Source organism: Camellia sinensis, chromosome 10, assembly GCF_055761805.1.
Source record: "Camellia sinensis isolate YWXY chromosome 10, ASM5576180v1, whole genome shotgun sequence".
NCBI lineage: Eukaryota > Viridiplantae > Streptophyta > Magnoliopsida > Ericales > Theaceae > Camellia > Camellia sinensis.
Window position 1 is genome coordinate 19,323,149 of NC_138970.1, and position 15,751 is coordinate 19,338,899.

The 15,751-nt window shown below is 31.6% G+C and overlaps 1 protein-coding gene across 1 annotated transcript; it reads right to left on the reverse strand.

Moving 5' to 3' along the window:
* Positions 1-1,639: 1,639 nt before the first annotated feature.
* PEX10 (peroxin 10) lies at positions 1,640-7,840 on the reverse strand. Its single transcript, XM_082890942.1, has 11 exons — positions 7,488-7,840; positions 6,889-6,920; positions 5,653-5,742; positions 5,181-5,275; positions 4,860-5,070; positions 4,485-4,554; positions 4,306-4,384; positions 3,411-3,544; positions 2,868-2,962; positions 2,104-2,195; positions 1,640-2,017 (listed from the first exon to the last, which is right to left on the reverse strand). The coding sequence occupies exons 1-11, from the start codon at positions 7,705-7,707 to the stop codon at positions 1,915-1,917; spliced, it is 1,221 nt and encodes a 406-aa protein (XP_082747068.1). The 5' UTR covers positions 7,708-7,840; the 3' UTR covers positions 1,640-1,914.
* Positions 7,841-15,751: the final 7,911 nt, after the last annotated feature.

Below are 15,751 nucleotides of genomic sequence, written 5' to 3' on the forward strand. Positions count from 1 at the left end.
ATCAGTTTTTTGGTTTTTTGTGAGAGAGGAAGTGGGTTATAATCCGAGAAGTGGATTATAACTCACTTCCCAGCTTATAAGCAACTTTTTTGTCTATTATTTCTGTTGAATCGAGAAAAAAAAATAAAAAAATACTCTTATAACTTAAACAATCATTTTTAAATTTGTATAAATCATTAATGAAAAAATTAATAATTGTCATACTAAAAACAAATATTATAAAATTATTTAACTCATATTATTGTCTTACAAATGATTAATGGCCCACCATCAAGTAAAATAGTAGTGTGAGATATATTCCTTTGGTACACGTTAATTCAAAATTAAATCCCAAAAATGGGTCTTTAATTGAAAAAATAATAATAATAATTTGAATTTGGTCTAAAATTTAATTAAAAGGGCCCTAGTTTCTGCCACTTTGATAATGAAGTAAGAGTCGAAACAATTAAATTAATACATGGGATCAACGTTAAGGAAATATAGTTAAAATTCCTTTTTTAGACACTTATTTAGTGAAAAAGACAACTTGATTTATTTTATTTCATAAATCTCCAAAGAAAAAGGTACTTAATTGAACAACGACAAAGTAAAAAATCCTCTGTTTTTTTCTTGAATAATATTGCCAGACTAATATATTCCCATGAGATAGAATAACATGCTACTGTCAAACAAATAACATAATACTGCTTACATCAATTTCAACAATAATAAATTTTTATTTTTTATTTTTTAAAAATTTTATAATTAACATGAATCTTATTTAATAAATCTTAATGAAAAAATTCTAAATTTATTTTTTTTTAAAATCAACATTTAGATTAAAAGTTATATTATTTTAAGATTTAATATTTTAATAATAATAATGTGTTAGATTTTTCAATGAATTTTTTTATACTTATCCTTAATATATTAAAATTTTATTATGAAATTTTTTTGACCAAATCCCCCAACATTAATGCCTAGAAATGCAAAGTGAACCCATGAAACCCAATTGAAATAATTAGGAAACCATATGTCTCTAAAATTAACCCAGTGGACCCAGTGCCACTAATAATATATTAAAAACATATAATCATATAATTCATGCTCAACATATATACAGAACTAACATGTGCAATTTGGAAGGGGGGGGGGGGGCAATAATATAAAAATAATAATAATAAGAAATGCACATATTATATGTTGTTCAAGTGATATGTACTTTTTAATCAAACCCATAATCTCAATTTCGAGTCACAATTTCCTCTTAATATGATTTTTACATAAACACCAACTATAGAGTTATTTTCAAAAATTCCAAAATATAAGACATTTTGTGTCGACACGGCTTCACATATTTAATAGTAGGAAAATGAGTGAGAGCACACATTAGTGCTATCACTAATGATGTGGCAGTGAACCCCACCAAGAATGATTTGATGTTTTGACCTTGGTGTTGTATTTTTTTTCTTTTTTTATTGAGTGTCATGTCATTAGTGATCTTTTTAGAGCTCCAAAAGTAATGGTCTCTATCATTGTTGTTAATAGTAACACCATCTCAAGGCTTCACACATTTAGTATAGATAGATAATAGTATAGATTAAATCATACTCACAATAAGGTTATGCTAACCAAAAAAAAAAGAAAAAAAACCTAGATCTCGAAGTAATTCATTACAAATAAAATAATAATAATAATAATATTAAAAATACAATAGATTTATGGAACACCTCTCCCCCAACCCAAAAAAAAAGAGGATAAATAAACCCACCACCAATTATTATTGACATATAAAGCATCAAACTACCTACCCTATCTCTTCATTATTATGCCAAATGCAGTTGCTTCAAAGTCATTTAGTTTTAGTTGAAAGTGTAAGAACTACCTGATTTCCCTTTCCATTTAGTTTCAATTGAAGTCCAACATGATCAAGTACTAGAAATCAGAATGATATAAACAGACTAAACTCGAATGAGTTAGAGGGGAACGACATAGAGGGCATTCAAGCTTTTCATTGCACCACTCCATAACGCAATTCCTACAAAAGAAGACAAAATGAGAGAGAGAGAGAGAGAGAGAGAGAGAGAGAGAGAGAGAGAGAGAGAGAGGGTAAGGACGCAATACCAGCAGAATACGTGACCACAAGGCGTGGCAGTTGGGTATTGGCGATTACTAAGGCAAAGTGTACATTTGCTGACTCCACTTGTTGCTTGAGACTAAACAAAGAAAGTCATTCCACAATGGTGTTAGTAGCACATAAACTACTTTGAATTGCTCCACATGATAAAGATTCATTTTTTCATGATGGGTTCCGCTAAATAATCTAGCTGATAAGATCAACATGCATGCCATAAGAGAAGCATGTGAAGCATACCTCTATTTGGCACAAGAAGCCTACTATGATTGAGTTATATGAATGAAAAACAACACATGACAAGCCCAAATGGAATATGAACAGAAAGAGACACAGATCTGTTTAATATATGAACTATAGTGTATTTGGTGCTTATGGGATCACAAATTTCACAGATAGTTGCCAGGGTCTAAATAAAGAAGATACATGTGCTCCAGGATTACATATGGTTTTTCCTTTAGCTATATTTTACTTATAGTTACAAGAACACTATTCTTAAAATCTTCACTATAGTGAAGCTATCTGATCATCATCACCATCGACATTCTGATGAAGGTGAACCACAACCTCATTTTTATGTCTGCTCATAAGGGCACATAAATGGGATAATATGTTCTTTCCTCTGTTTCAATTTTAACAATTTAACCTAAATCCAGGCATTTTTGCACTGACAAAAAAAATAATAAAAAGAAAGGGAAAAAAAACCGTGGAGATTGAGTGAGATTATTGTTTGATTGCGAAATTGGAAAATTACCTCTGAAGTTGATGTGGAATCAGAGACCCAACTTCCCTTCTCAGAGTCCCCAGTTACCAAAGTGCCTTCTTCATTTAAAACAGGTATACCTCGCCCTACAAAACCAATGAACAAAGGGGGGCACAACATAGAGCCACAGTATGCAAGGTCCAAAGTTCAAATTGTTGCCAACTAGAATTGAAACTGTATTAGAATCCAATGTAAAGGTGAGAAGGCTAATATCATATTCCTGTTCACTTGTATTAATTATTTTTCCACTAAAAACCTTGGTGAAGCTGCAAAAGTATCAAACTGAGGTGACAGCAAATCCATTGGATCATAAACTCTCACGTGAGAGTTTATCTTGCACACAAAAAATGAGCTAGGCTTCCATCACACAAAAGAAAAAAAAAAAGGGAGGGGGGGGGGATGGGGGGGGTGGAGGAATTGAGTATGATATAAATAAATTAGAACCTGCAGAAGCATGGTGTGTCCCTAAAAGGGGGGGGGGGGGGGGGGGGGGGGGGGGGAGGGGAATTGAGTATGATATAAATAAATTAGAACCTGCAGAAGCATGGTGTGTCCCTAGAGATGCTTGGTGAACTGAACTTGCAATGGAAGATAAATTGCTGCGACGTAGTCCTTCAGCAGCAATGATGCATAACTGAATTAAAAGGAATACCCCCAGTATTTGGTATCTGCATCGCAGGACAATTGAGTTTTGATCATCTCTTTGATAAATCATGATAAACAAAACTGATCGGACTCTTGGGATGATTTATACCACCTAAACCAAACCAAGCCTTAATTCCCATCAAATGGGGTCGGCTACATGAATCTTTCTTCACCACGCAGCTCTATCAAAGGCCATATGATTTATACCACCTAAAAATAAAATAACAGGCTGTTGTTGCCCATCAAGATTGCTAGATTCTCCAGTTCCAGCACAAAAGACTAACATTACATGGTCAATTAGTACATGGTATGCAGTAAATTATTGAAGTTTTTTTTTTGTTTGTTGTGGTTATTTTTAATTAGGGTTCCTATAAATAGGCCTATATGCAATACGTTTCGACTTAAATTTAGAAAATTTGATATATTGATTGGGATTGTGTTCCCTGTTTTTCTCCTTCTCCCCTATTCTTCTATTTCTACCGGTTCAATCTCTCCTCTTCTTCTTTTTCTGATCTTTCTCCGTACTGGATCTGGAGCTACATGACTATGAAATTGTGAAAAGGCATGGAAGGTCAATGTAATTACACAAAAATGTAACTTTGAATCATCTGATTCAAGTTGAGGTGTCATATACTTGGATCATTTGATGGAGTTGGAGGTCATCATATAAAAGCACAAAATATCAAACCACGAAGTTAACATTTATGGATCATTCTTTGACAAATTCTTATGAAAAAAATGATTTGATGCAATTAGTTATACTTCCATTCGGAAAGAAATTTACCTAGGTCTTTGGTTCATTTGTTTTCCAATGAACACGTAACGAATGCCTGCTGCACGTTTTGATATATGATAATATAGGCCTGCAGAAGAGAGCATTTATAAACAACCAGTATTTTCCCCCAAATTTCAATTTGAAATTCCATTATGAAGATGTGTCCATTTGCAAAACATAGGCATCACCTTCAAAGTAGAAGAACATGAGGTTAGTGCGAAGAACCAATTGCAAAAATTCGCGGGCTAAGGGAAGCATCTGAATTTGCCACGCCATAGAAATGTTAGCTAAGAAAATCATATAACTCATCATCAAACAGTGAGAAAGGTAACAAAGTAGTCTTGAATCAAAAGAGAGAGAGCCAAAAGAAAAGTGGGGAAGAAAAGAGGAAAAAGACTGAGGTTATTCAGCAGAGGGACCATACAAATATTAGATTAAAAAGGACTGTCTGCTCAATGACGTTTGGATTAAAATTTTGGAAAAGGATCAACTGATAGCTCATAATTAACAAGAAACAAATCTCAATTCGATTTCTAAGGCTAAAGTGAGCAATATATGTTTACCGAGGGCCATGTCCGAATTGCATATAGCCATAGCCCACTAATTTTTTGTTTCAACCTCGACAAAACCGAAACATTTGCTCCTGATGCAGGGGCAGATGGGATTGTAGCAACTGCGGATGATTGAACTTGACTACTCCCAGGAGCATCGTTGCCATACAGATGATCAGACAGTGAATCAGTGAGGGAACTGCCACGAGAAGCAATTCTCGAACTGTAAATGAGACAAATAACAAAATTATAGGGGGCTATTTGGTAACAGTTACGACTTCAATGAAGTTCAGAAGTATTTAAAAAGATGTGAAAGAAAAAACATAATTGAACCTAATTCTTTCTGCAATGTAAGGAACTGCTGTGTGGTAGACAATGAATAGGGCACGCCTAGCAGGTGTTGGAGGAAGTCCATATGATCCAGAAACCTGTAAAATCAAATAGTAGAAAACAAATTGAGTGGTACACTTTCCAGACATGAACCCTCAACATCAGATAAAAACTCCAGAATTTTTTTTTAAGAAGCCAATACTAATGGAAACCCTAGGGGAATTGCAAGCTAAAAAAAATTGTTATGTTTGCAAATGTTATCACATAATGGTGCTGAAGACAAAGGAATATCACCTTTTTCTCTGACAGTATTTCACATTTGTAACATGCATACATAAAATATACATTTACACATGTTCATTTATACATATATTTTCATTAAAAAATAATAATTAATTAAAAGCTGATGCAACTGTTCTTACTTTACTTGAAGACCCAAGAAAAGAATAACAAATAAAGTAAAAAGTCTATACACCTGAGTGATGTCACAATATTCTTCTCCAAGTGTTTGTTGCCCCGAACCTGTTGTTAATATATAATAAAGCATTTGTCCCAAAAGTTTTGTCTGCAAAACAGTAAGACGCAGAGGCAACATTTGCAAATCAAAATTCACTTACAAATCCAAATCCAATAGCAATGACTTCGCAAGCAAACAATTACAACATGGAAGCACACCATGTCTGACATATATAGTCTCTAGTGAATTCTATAAAGGAACTCATGTTTAAAAGATGATTTTCTGTTCTTTTCTTTTTCCCAGCTGTGTACACGTGCAAAAAAATGCACCCCTTGTAAAGAAACACATGTTTAAAAAGTGCTTTATTTTCCCCCTACCCACAATGTAATAAGCATGAACCAAGGTATCACCCTTATTCAAGCTAACAATCAGCAGTCTAATGTCTATAGGAACAAAACAAACAACAAGAATATCAAAACCTATGTTACTTGGAAGTTGGAACCTGGATCGTTCTAGTACATGGAATGGAACAGGAACATGATACACCACATACTCTAAAATGTGATAACATAGGGGTAGATTTGTCTAGATTATACTACTAGAATTTAAGGTACACATCGAGCAATTTTCTTTTATCAATTAGACACCCAATTAAATATTGTATATTTTTATCAAATCAATCCTGTAAAAACACATTTTTATGAGCATTATGACCTAATTTTTGCATTTCGCTATATCAATGCTTCACTCTCCTTCAATTTTAGTTCATTTTATTGATTTTCCTTCCTCCCAAGGAAACCTTGAGGTAACATATAGGGGAAAAAATTAGGAGAGTGGCGTACATTATATTAACACACAAGTAACAACTAAACTTTCCAATATATTGAACTTTTTCCAATATATTTGAAATAATACATAGCATAGTAACAATTGAAATTATAGTACTACCGTAGTGTACTCCACTCTCCAATATATAGCATAGTAACAATAGAAATGACAATAATACACAAGTAACAATTGAACTTTCTCTGCTATAGAATTGTGCAAATGGAATCCCGCAATTAAAAATGATTACTTATGCTATATTTCAAATAGCATGAAGCTTGGATTTTCAGCATTCTCAAAAACCCTTCACTGCAATTTAAATCCACATAATAATAAGAATCAAAGGTAATGACTATTTCATGCAATTAAATAAATAAATAAAAGAACAGAGAAAGTAAAAAATAGATTAAGAGTTAGGAGAGGGCTTACCTCACTCTGATAAGCTACGGCAACCCTTGTACCTGAAATAAGAAGCTTAAAATCATAAATTTGATAAATATGAGCAAAATGCAAGAGAATCATTTTTTTATGTTTCATCCAAAACTATCAATTTCATCTATTTAGTCCCTAAAGTGTTATCACTTCGGTTCATTTAGTCTGATTAGAAACGATTTCATTTAGTCTGATTAGAAACGATTGTACAAATTAGTAACCATTGAAGTTCTTAATTTAATGATATAAAAAAAGGTCATTTCAAAATTTGAACAACAAATTAGTTTATGGGGGTGTTTGTTCAAAATAGTAAGAAAAATGAGTGCTTATGATTTAAATTACTCAAATTTTTAAATGACATTTTTATCCATCAAATCAAGCTTCAACAATTACTAATGTATACAATTATCTCCCAATTAGACTACATCAACTAAAATCAGAAATTTGGGGCTTATATATATGAAATTTATAGTTTAGGCATGAAACATACAAAAATTGTAACAATTTAGGATAAAACTGAAATTGAACTTACAAACATATAAATAAAAACATAAATAGGCAAACCCTAGAGTTGGGGGGAGGAAGAGAGGAGAGACCGAAGAGGTGGCGGAAGGCGTCGCGACATCCATCGTATACGAAGGAGGCGTACTGCTCGTCTTTCTCTGCTGCTCTCATTATCTCCGGCTGCGCCGCCACCGGAAACCGCCGTACGCCACCTGATTCCGCTGTGCTGCTGCTACTGGGACCAACCTCTTCACTGCTAGTATTGCTCCCGGCATCGCCCGAACCCGATGGCGCTTTCCACTCCAGCCCCATCTCTCTCTCTCTAACAAATTTCTCTCTCTAGAAATGGAAGCTTCCACTCCGGGAGTGCAAGGGATTCAGACCAGATATAGACTCCTGACTGAGATATATGGAATTGGGACGCTGCTGTGCAGGGGTGAGCATGGTTCGGATTGAATCGGATTGGATTGGGGTAAAATCAGGACCAATTCGTTATCTACGGTTCCTGAAAAATTGGAACCAATCCAATCCGTTTAAATCATGAAACCAATTCGAACCAATCCATTTAAATACGGATTGGATCGGTTTAGGACCACGGATTCACATAATTAAATAACAAAAATATATATATAACACTTTAATTTCATAAAAATATAAATATAGCGCTATATTAGTTCCACAATAGCAACATCTATTTCTATAATAGCGACATATTGTGCTAGAATTTAAACAACCATAAGAAAACTGGTTTCACCATAAGTATTTAGACCATTACAAATTAAAACTAAAACTAACAAACAAAAGTAATAAAAGAAGATATTATACGGTTTTAGGTTTGAGTTTAGATTTTATATAGAATAAGAGAAGATACTATGGGGGAGGATGTATAATAAAAATATATACTATTTGTATATGGTCCGGATCGGTTCCAATCTGGAACCGTGAGGTTCAATCCGGAACCAATCCGTGTACTACGGATTTTTAATTTTTCAATCCGGAACCGAACCACGGATTCAAAAAACCAATCCAAACCTATCGGATTGGACTGGACTGGATCGGATTACGGATTTCACGGATTTCTTGCTCAGCCCTACTGCTGTGTCGGAATCCGTTTAAATAATCTGAACATTTATTTAGAGTATATATCGAATTCACTTATTTTTATATTTATTTTAGTATATCGAATTCATTTTTATATTTATTTTAATATTTTAAACCATAATATTATTTATTTTTCAATATATAAATATGAGTAGATGAATAGACTAACATATCTGATTAATTTGATATTTGACAAATATGTTTTACTTGATGTACTCTAAAATATAAACAATTTAGATGATCAAAACGAATTCCAAAATAAATCTATAGGACTACACAAGAGTACCTATTGTACTAGTGCACAACCGACCCTCAAACTCGAGATATACATGCCTAAAAAGGGCTAGTTTTATTGCACCTCAAACTCGAGATATACATGCTTAAAAAGGGCTAGTTTTATTTATTTATTTGGACTATTTTGAAAAGATAGTTATAATTAGTTTTTTGATTAAAAACTGATTATAAGCTGCTTATAAGTTGCTTTTTGTGAGAGAGGAAAGTAGGTTATATTCTGGGAAGTGAATTATAACTCACTTCTCAAAAAACCCCAAAGGGTTTGAGTTTGGTGTTTGGCAAGTTGGTTTGTGGCTAAAATAGCCACAAAAGACAAAATAGGTTATTTTAACCACAACAAACAAAATATTACATCCAACCTATAATGATTACACTTTTCTCTTACAAAGAAAGCTAAAAAAGTCAAAAAGTCCTTCCAAAACAAACTTTTTAGCCCAAGCTAAAATAGCCAAAAAGTCAAAAAGCCAACCCACTTCCCAAAGGGAAGGACCAAGTTTTGTTTGGTTTGAGTTTTTTTTATTAAGTTTTTTAAAAATTGAGTTTTTTTTTGTGTGTGTTTTTTTTTATTTTTAGTGAATATTTTTAAAATTTTAAGCATTTTTTTTTACTTTTTTAGATGCACCTTGCTTAGATATATTTAAAAAATACAAAATTTGTGAAAAAATATTTTAAAAAAATTAATAAATACATAAAAATAAGAAAAATATATTGAATTCTTGTCTTTTTTTATATTTTTGGTATTTAGTAAATTTTTAAAAGATTTTTTTCACAAAAATTATATTTTTATGTGTATTTATGTTAGGTGTGTCTAAAAATTAAAAAATTTCTTAAAATATTTTTTAAGAATTAGTAAAAATAAAAAACACAAAAAATAAGAAAGTAAAATTTTCTAAAAAGTGTTTTTGAAAAACCAAAAACAAGCAAAGTGATGATGTTGTAAAAGAAAAGAAAAATATATATATAAGTACACATATCACATTATGGGGTTGTTTGGGATATCCTAAATAAGTGTACTTTTTATCTTTTTGGACTAAAAAATTGAGAAAAAAAATATGAATGTTTGGGTTAACTTTTTGACTTTTTATGAAAAAATATGTAGTAAAATATTGTATAAATTAGTATATAGGAAAAAATTAAAATTGAGAATTGTGCAGCCATAATTTTTAACTTTTTGTGAATAATGATAAAACTCTTTTTAGAGTTTTAAAATTACTACTCTCAATCTTTATCCTTTATTTATTTATTTGTTATACTTTTTAAATTTTGAGTAAAAAATCTTCAAAATGTCAATTTTTAAAAAAGCTTTCTCAAAGCAAGATAAGCCAAATTTTTATTCCAAATATAAAACTTTATAAAATTTGACGTTTTTAAGTATATTTTTTTGGAACAAGAATTCTTTTTAAGATTACATAAATAAATTGACATTATTAAAAAAAAATGACAAATTACGCTAACAGTCCCTATAGTTTGGGATTTATGTTACTTTAGTTTTTGACTTTTCAATTGTAACACATTTAATCCTGAATTTTGAATAATGTTCCAAATAAGAACAATTGAAGATACCATTGTTTAATTTTAAAGGCAAAATCGTCAATTTAATAAAATATAAACTAATTTGACAAAAATAAATGTCAAAAAAGTATTTTTAATTTTTTAAAAATTACTTCTATTTACTAAAGATAAAATTATATAAAATTGATCAAAATTAATAAAAATTACATGCTTAATTTTACATGATCATCATCCAAACACATAATAAGAATTAATTTGGTAAAAATAAATAAATGTCAAAAAGTTTTATCAATTTTACATAATTTTATCTTTAGTGGATAGAAATAATTTTAAAAAATTCAAAAATATTTTTTTGACATTTATTTTTGTCAAATTAGTTTATATTTTATCAAATTGACTATTTTACCCTTGAAAAATCTAATGATATCTTCAATTGTCCTTATTTGAAACAAAATTCAAAATTCATGGTCAAATGTGTCACAATTGAAAAATTAAGGGCTAAAATGACATAAGTCACAAAGGCTCCGTTTGGGAAGATAGATTGTGGGTTTTTTTGACTATTTTAGCCATAAAAGACAAAATAGGTTATTTTAGCCACAACAAACAAAACATCACATCCAACCCATAATTATTACACTATTCTCTCACAAAAAAAGTCAAAAAAGCCAAAAAGTAAAAAATCTTTTTAGCCCAGGCTAAAATAGTTAAAAAAATCAAAAAGCCGAAAAGCCAACCCACTTCCCAAACCAACCCAAACTATAGGTACTAATATAATTTATCCTAAAAAAACACAAAGAAATTCAAAAACAAACGGAACTAAAAAAATCATATAAGCCAACTCATGATTGCTGGTTAAAACTTACAAAATAAATAAAATAACATAATTATAAAAAAATATAAATTATTTTATTTTATCTCTACCCAAGTTGAAAGCTTGTAATTAATTTCAGTTCATAATAATTTGCTCAAAACATAAAAATGAACAAACCTCTGCATAAATTGTGAACATGGTAACAAACATTAAAATTCAATTCAACAAATTATACAAACAGTGGAAGAAATTTATTTTTATCTTTAGAAAATCACCCCACACACAACCGACTATAATTCATAAAAATTGTTGGGAAAAAAGAAATTAAAAGTAGTTCTTAAAATGAAAACGCCAAATCTTTTATTGTTCATTATTTGGTTAAAAGTTTCAACAATGATAGAGACCATTAATTTTAGAGCTCTAAAAAGATCACTAATGACATGACATGCAATAAAAAAAGGAAAAAAAATACAACACCAAGGCCAAAACATCAAATCATTCCTGATGAGGCCCACTGCCACATCATTAGTGATAGCACTAATTAGTGCTCTCACCCATTTTCTTAAAAATTTATGGCACTTGAGTTTCATGTTAATTAAAAGTTATAAATACTCGATGTGATTGGTTAAAAATTTATGGCATTTTGAGTTTTGTGTGAATTAAAAGCTATAAATATTTGATGTGATTGATAAGACACTGAGCAACATAGTGAATATGAAATTAATTGATTATGTTCGAATGATGTGCACCATGAAGTAGTAGCGTTTTGAGAAGTTTGTAAAAAATTAATTTTTTATTTTTTTAGTTAGAAAAATTAATTTTTGGATAATGATTTGGATAAAAAAATTAGTTTTTTTATTAAAAAAGTCAAAAGCTAACTTTTTGCTAATTTGCCGAAGCAAGTCGAAAATGAGTCCAAATCCTCTCCAACCAATCTCTCCAGTCATTTTTCTTGTTAAGGGCCAAGATTTGGCCATGTCACTTTGGAGAGGTTGGACGACTCAGATCAGATTAGTTTTAAAAAAAAATTGAAATTCATTTCATTTTTGTTAGCAGCAGAGGTTCCCTCTCATTCATTTTTTCCCTTCATCTTCGAAGCTCTGGTAAACGACGATCGGCAACGAATCCAAGTCGGCGATGAACATCAACGATCTCTCCCTCTCTCCCTTTGTCTTACTCTGTAGATTTCAGCCACCAATCTCTCACTCTCTCTCACTCTGAAGATTTCTGAATTTTGTAAGAGTTACTCACATTTCATATATATATACATACATATATATAATCTATAATGTGGTTCTGCAAGATCATTTTCTAAAACTGACACAGTTGTTATTAATTGGTTCGGAGTATTGAAGTATTAAATTGAAGGGAGAGAGACAGCTTGATTAAGTAATTATTATTTGGAAGGTTAAAAATGGGAAAGGAGTTTGCAATTTTGTTTTTTGTTTTGTTTTTCTCAGTTAGTTTCTTGTGATGTGAATCTCAGATTTTTGTATTGCATCTGCTATTTTCATTGTTTAATAGGCATAAATAAATAAATAAAAATATAAGTGAGTAAAACCAGGAAATTCACCAGAGTTTAAGAAGGAGATGAAAAGTGAATGGGAAGGAACTCTATTTTGCTGTGTAATGAAGTGAATTTCAATTTTTTTTTAAAAAAAAAAAACTAATCTGATCTGAGTCGTCCAACCTCTCCAAAGTGACATGGCCAAATCTTGGCCCTTAACAAGAGGAGTGGCTAAAGAGGTTGGCTGGTGTAATAACCTGACCCTCTTATATGCTTAAATCTCTCATTATATGCGTGATTATATGCGTGTTTATGTGTTTAACATGAAATTTTATGTTTTAATGTATGAATTATATGATTATGAAATCATATCTGTCGGTTATGAGAAAATTTGTTGAAATTACGACATTTGGACTGTAAATTGAAAGCCTTAGAAGCGCGATAAATTGAAGTTGACTTTACAGTTATGATTAGCATGATTTTTAGGACATTATATGAAATTTTGTAAAAATTCGATTTGTAACAAATTAATTGAATTATTTGGGCTCAATTTTTAATTAAACTTAATTAGCTTCATGACTTAAGTCTTAATAGATATAAAAGCCACTTATATGGGCATTAGATGATCTAGCCTCAACAAAAAAACACTAACATATCTCTTGGAAAGGTTCTAGAGAAAGAGAAAGAGAAAGAGAAAGGAGAGAGAGGAAGAAGAGATCTTGAGGATTGAAGCATTTGGAAGGGGGTTTAAAGAATAGAGTTCACGATTAGTGTAAATCAATCAAAACAAATCTCTCTTCATTTGATTATCACCAAGCTTTAAAATGAAGTTTATACACTTATCCAAGTTAAGGTTTTGAAATAAAGAGTTTGCTTAAGGAGATATCCATGGCTCATTGTATTTGTTTGATTTGAGAGCATATCCTTGTATTTTGAGCTTGTTTTGAGAAAACTTGAGAGGAAATATGTGTATATGTTTGTGTATATGTTTGTGAGATCATGAAAAAGATGAAGAAATGAGTGAAATGTAGTAATTTGAGTTATAAATATGTAATTAAAATGAGTTATGAATTACTTGGGCTTAAGATTCATGTTTACTATGATTATATATTATGTTTTTGGAATAAAATTGCTTGAATTAGAGCCTTGAAATGCCTTTGGAAAGCTGAAATTGTTGAATTTTTTGGCTGCTTAAACAGAGTCTAGGACCGCACGTGCAGGATGCACAGCCGCACGTGCGGAAAACAAAGGAGGCAACTGGAGCATTCTGAAATAAAAGCACGTGCGACTAGTGGGGAAAATTTCTATCAATTTCTTTTACTCTGTTTGACCCTCTGAATCTGTTCATATGCACATTTGATCCTTTTGAAATACTTAACAATGAATAGGAAGTGAACAAAATGAAAGAATAAGGAAAGACAAAAATAAAGAAAATAATGCATTACTTATCAATTTTTGTGTGTGATGTGTAGGCCACTTGTTGGAAGAAATCATCGCACGATCGGATCACTGTGAGTAATAGTAATGTATTGATATGTTATGCTTTGAGATGTTGTGTTTATCTGTTAAAGTATCCCACGGGTTCACAATGGTATATGTGTCACGACCCATCCCGATAACCAAGGCTGGATCGCAACTAGCTAATCCTAAAATCCCACAGAGTGATTCTAAGTAATTAATTTAAATAACGCAGCGAAATGAAATAAAGAAGGTAAATTAATATCTAAAGCATACATAGAAATTATTATTTATTTTACGATGTAACATCAGTCAGATAATGATTATAAGGAAAAAAAAACATGATATCCATAACAAATTTGAGATTCTGATCCGTAGGGTAAAACCATCATTCTGTAAATTTCTTCACCTGAAAGGGGGTTTTAACAGCTATAAGCACATGGCAGAGTGAGAAATATTATACTGAGAGCATAAGGGTATAAAATCACCATAGATAATTGTAACAACCCTCATACTGTTTACCGATTAATGACTGATTAACCGCTAATTACTGTTAACCAAGACTGATTTTGACTGATAATTGAACTGCCTAAGGTACTGAACTGACTGACTGAAAACTAGAATCGAATTGACTGAGTATGTGTGTGTTAAATTGTATTCTATCTGTTTGACTGTTTGATTATCTGTTCGTGTTTTATGTTTAAACTATTAATTGAAGGCCTTATTGGCGGCCGAACCGGAAATTGGTTAGTGTTTTATGATCCTCATAATTAATGTAATTTTATGGTACATTCATTGAAAAAGTGATTAGGTATGATTAAATTAGATTAAATAAGCTAATTAAAGAGTTAGGCTTAATTACCAAATTGCCACCCTTAGTGGCCCACTCAATACACACACTTGAGCCTTATGTACACACTTAAAGAACATTTCATCAGCCATTTCTTCTTGTTCTAGCCGACCTTAGAGAGAGAGAGACTTGAGGAGTTGATTTCATCTCAATTTTGCTTGTGAATTGTTTGGAAATTGAAGAAATTGTTGAGGAGATTGCATATTTGAGCTCCCTCACTTCTAATTCTACACCTAAGGTAGATCATTCATCATCTTAATGGTGTCTTTGAGTTGTTCTTGCATGATTCATGCTTCATTGTAGAACTAAGTCATGAATTGGTTCATTGTTGTTGAATTGAAGCTTAAGGGTTGCATGCATGTACATATATTGAAGTTTTGAGGTGGTAGTTCATCATACCTCACATGTATGTCCATCTTTTGGTCATACTCCATGAGTTCATCTTGTTTTTGAAGGCTTGAGCTCTTTTGAAACAGCATTAAAGCTTTGAAAATGATTTAAGATCATGCATGTCATGTTTGAAGATTGTTCTTGAAAATGATTTGAAATTGGGTTGAAATTGGGTTTGAATTAAACACCCTTGGGCTTTGATTTCTCAAATTGAGCTTTGAACCACGTTATTCTATGTGTTTATAAATGTTTTTCAGAAAATGAGCCCAAGAGGATCGGTTTTGATGCATTTAAACTTGAGTTTGAGCTTGGAGGTGCAATCTGGGTTTTCCAGATTTCGCACTTCCGCTCGAGCGGGGAAAGTTACGCTCGAGCGTGGAATCCGAGCAACCAGCATCTCTCTGCACTGTTTTACAGTCCGCTCGAGCGGAGG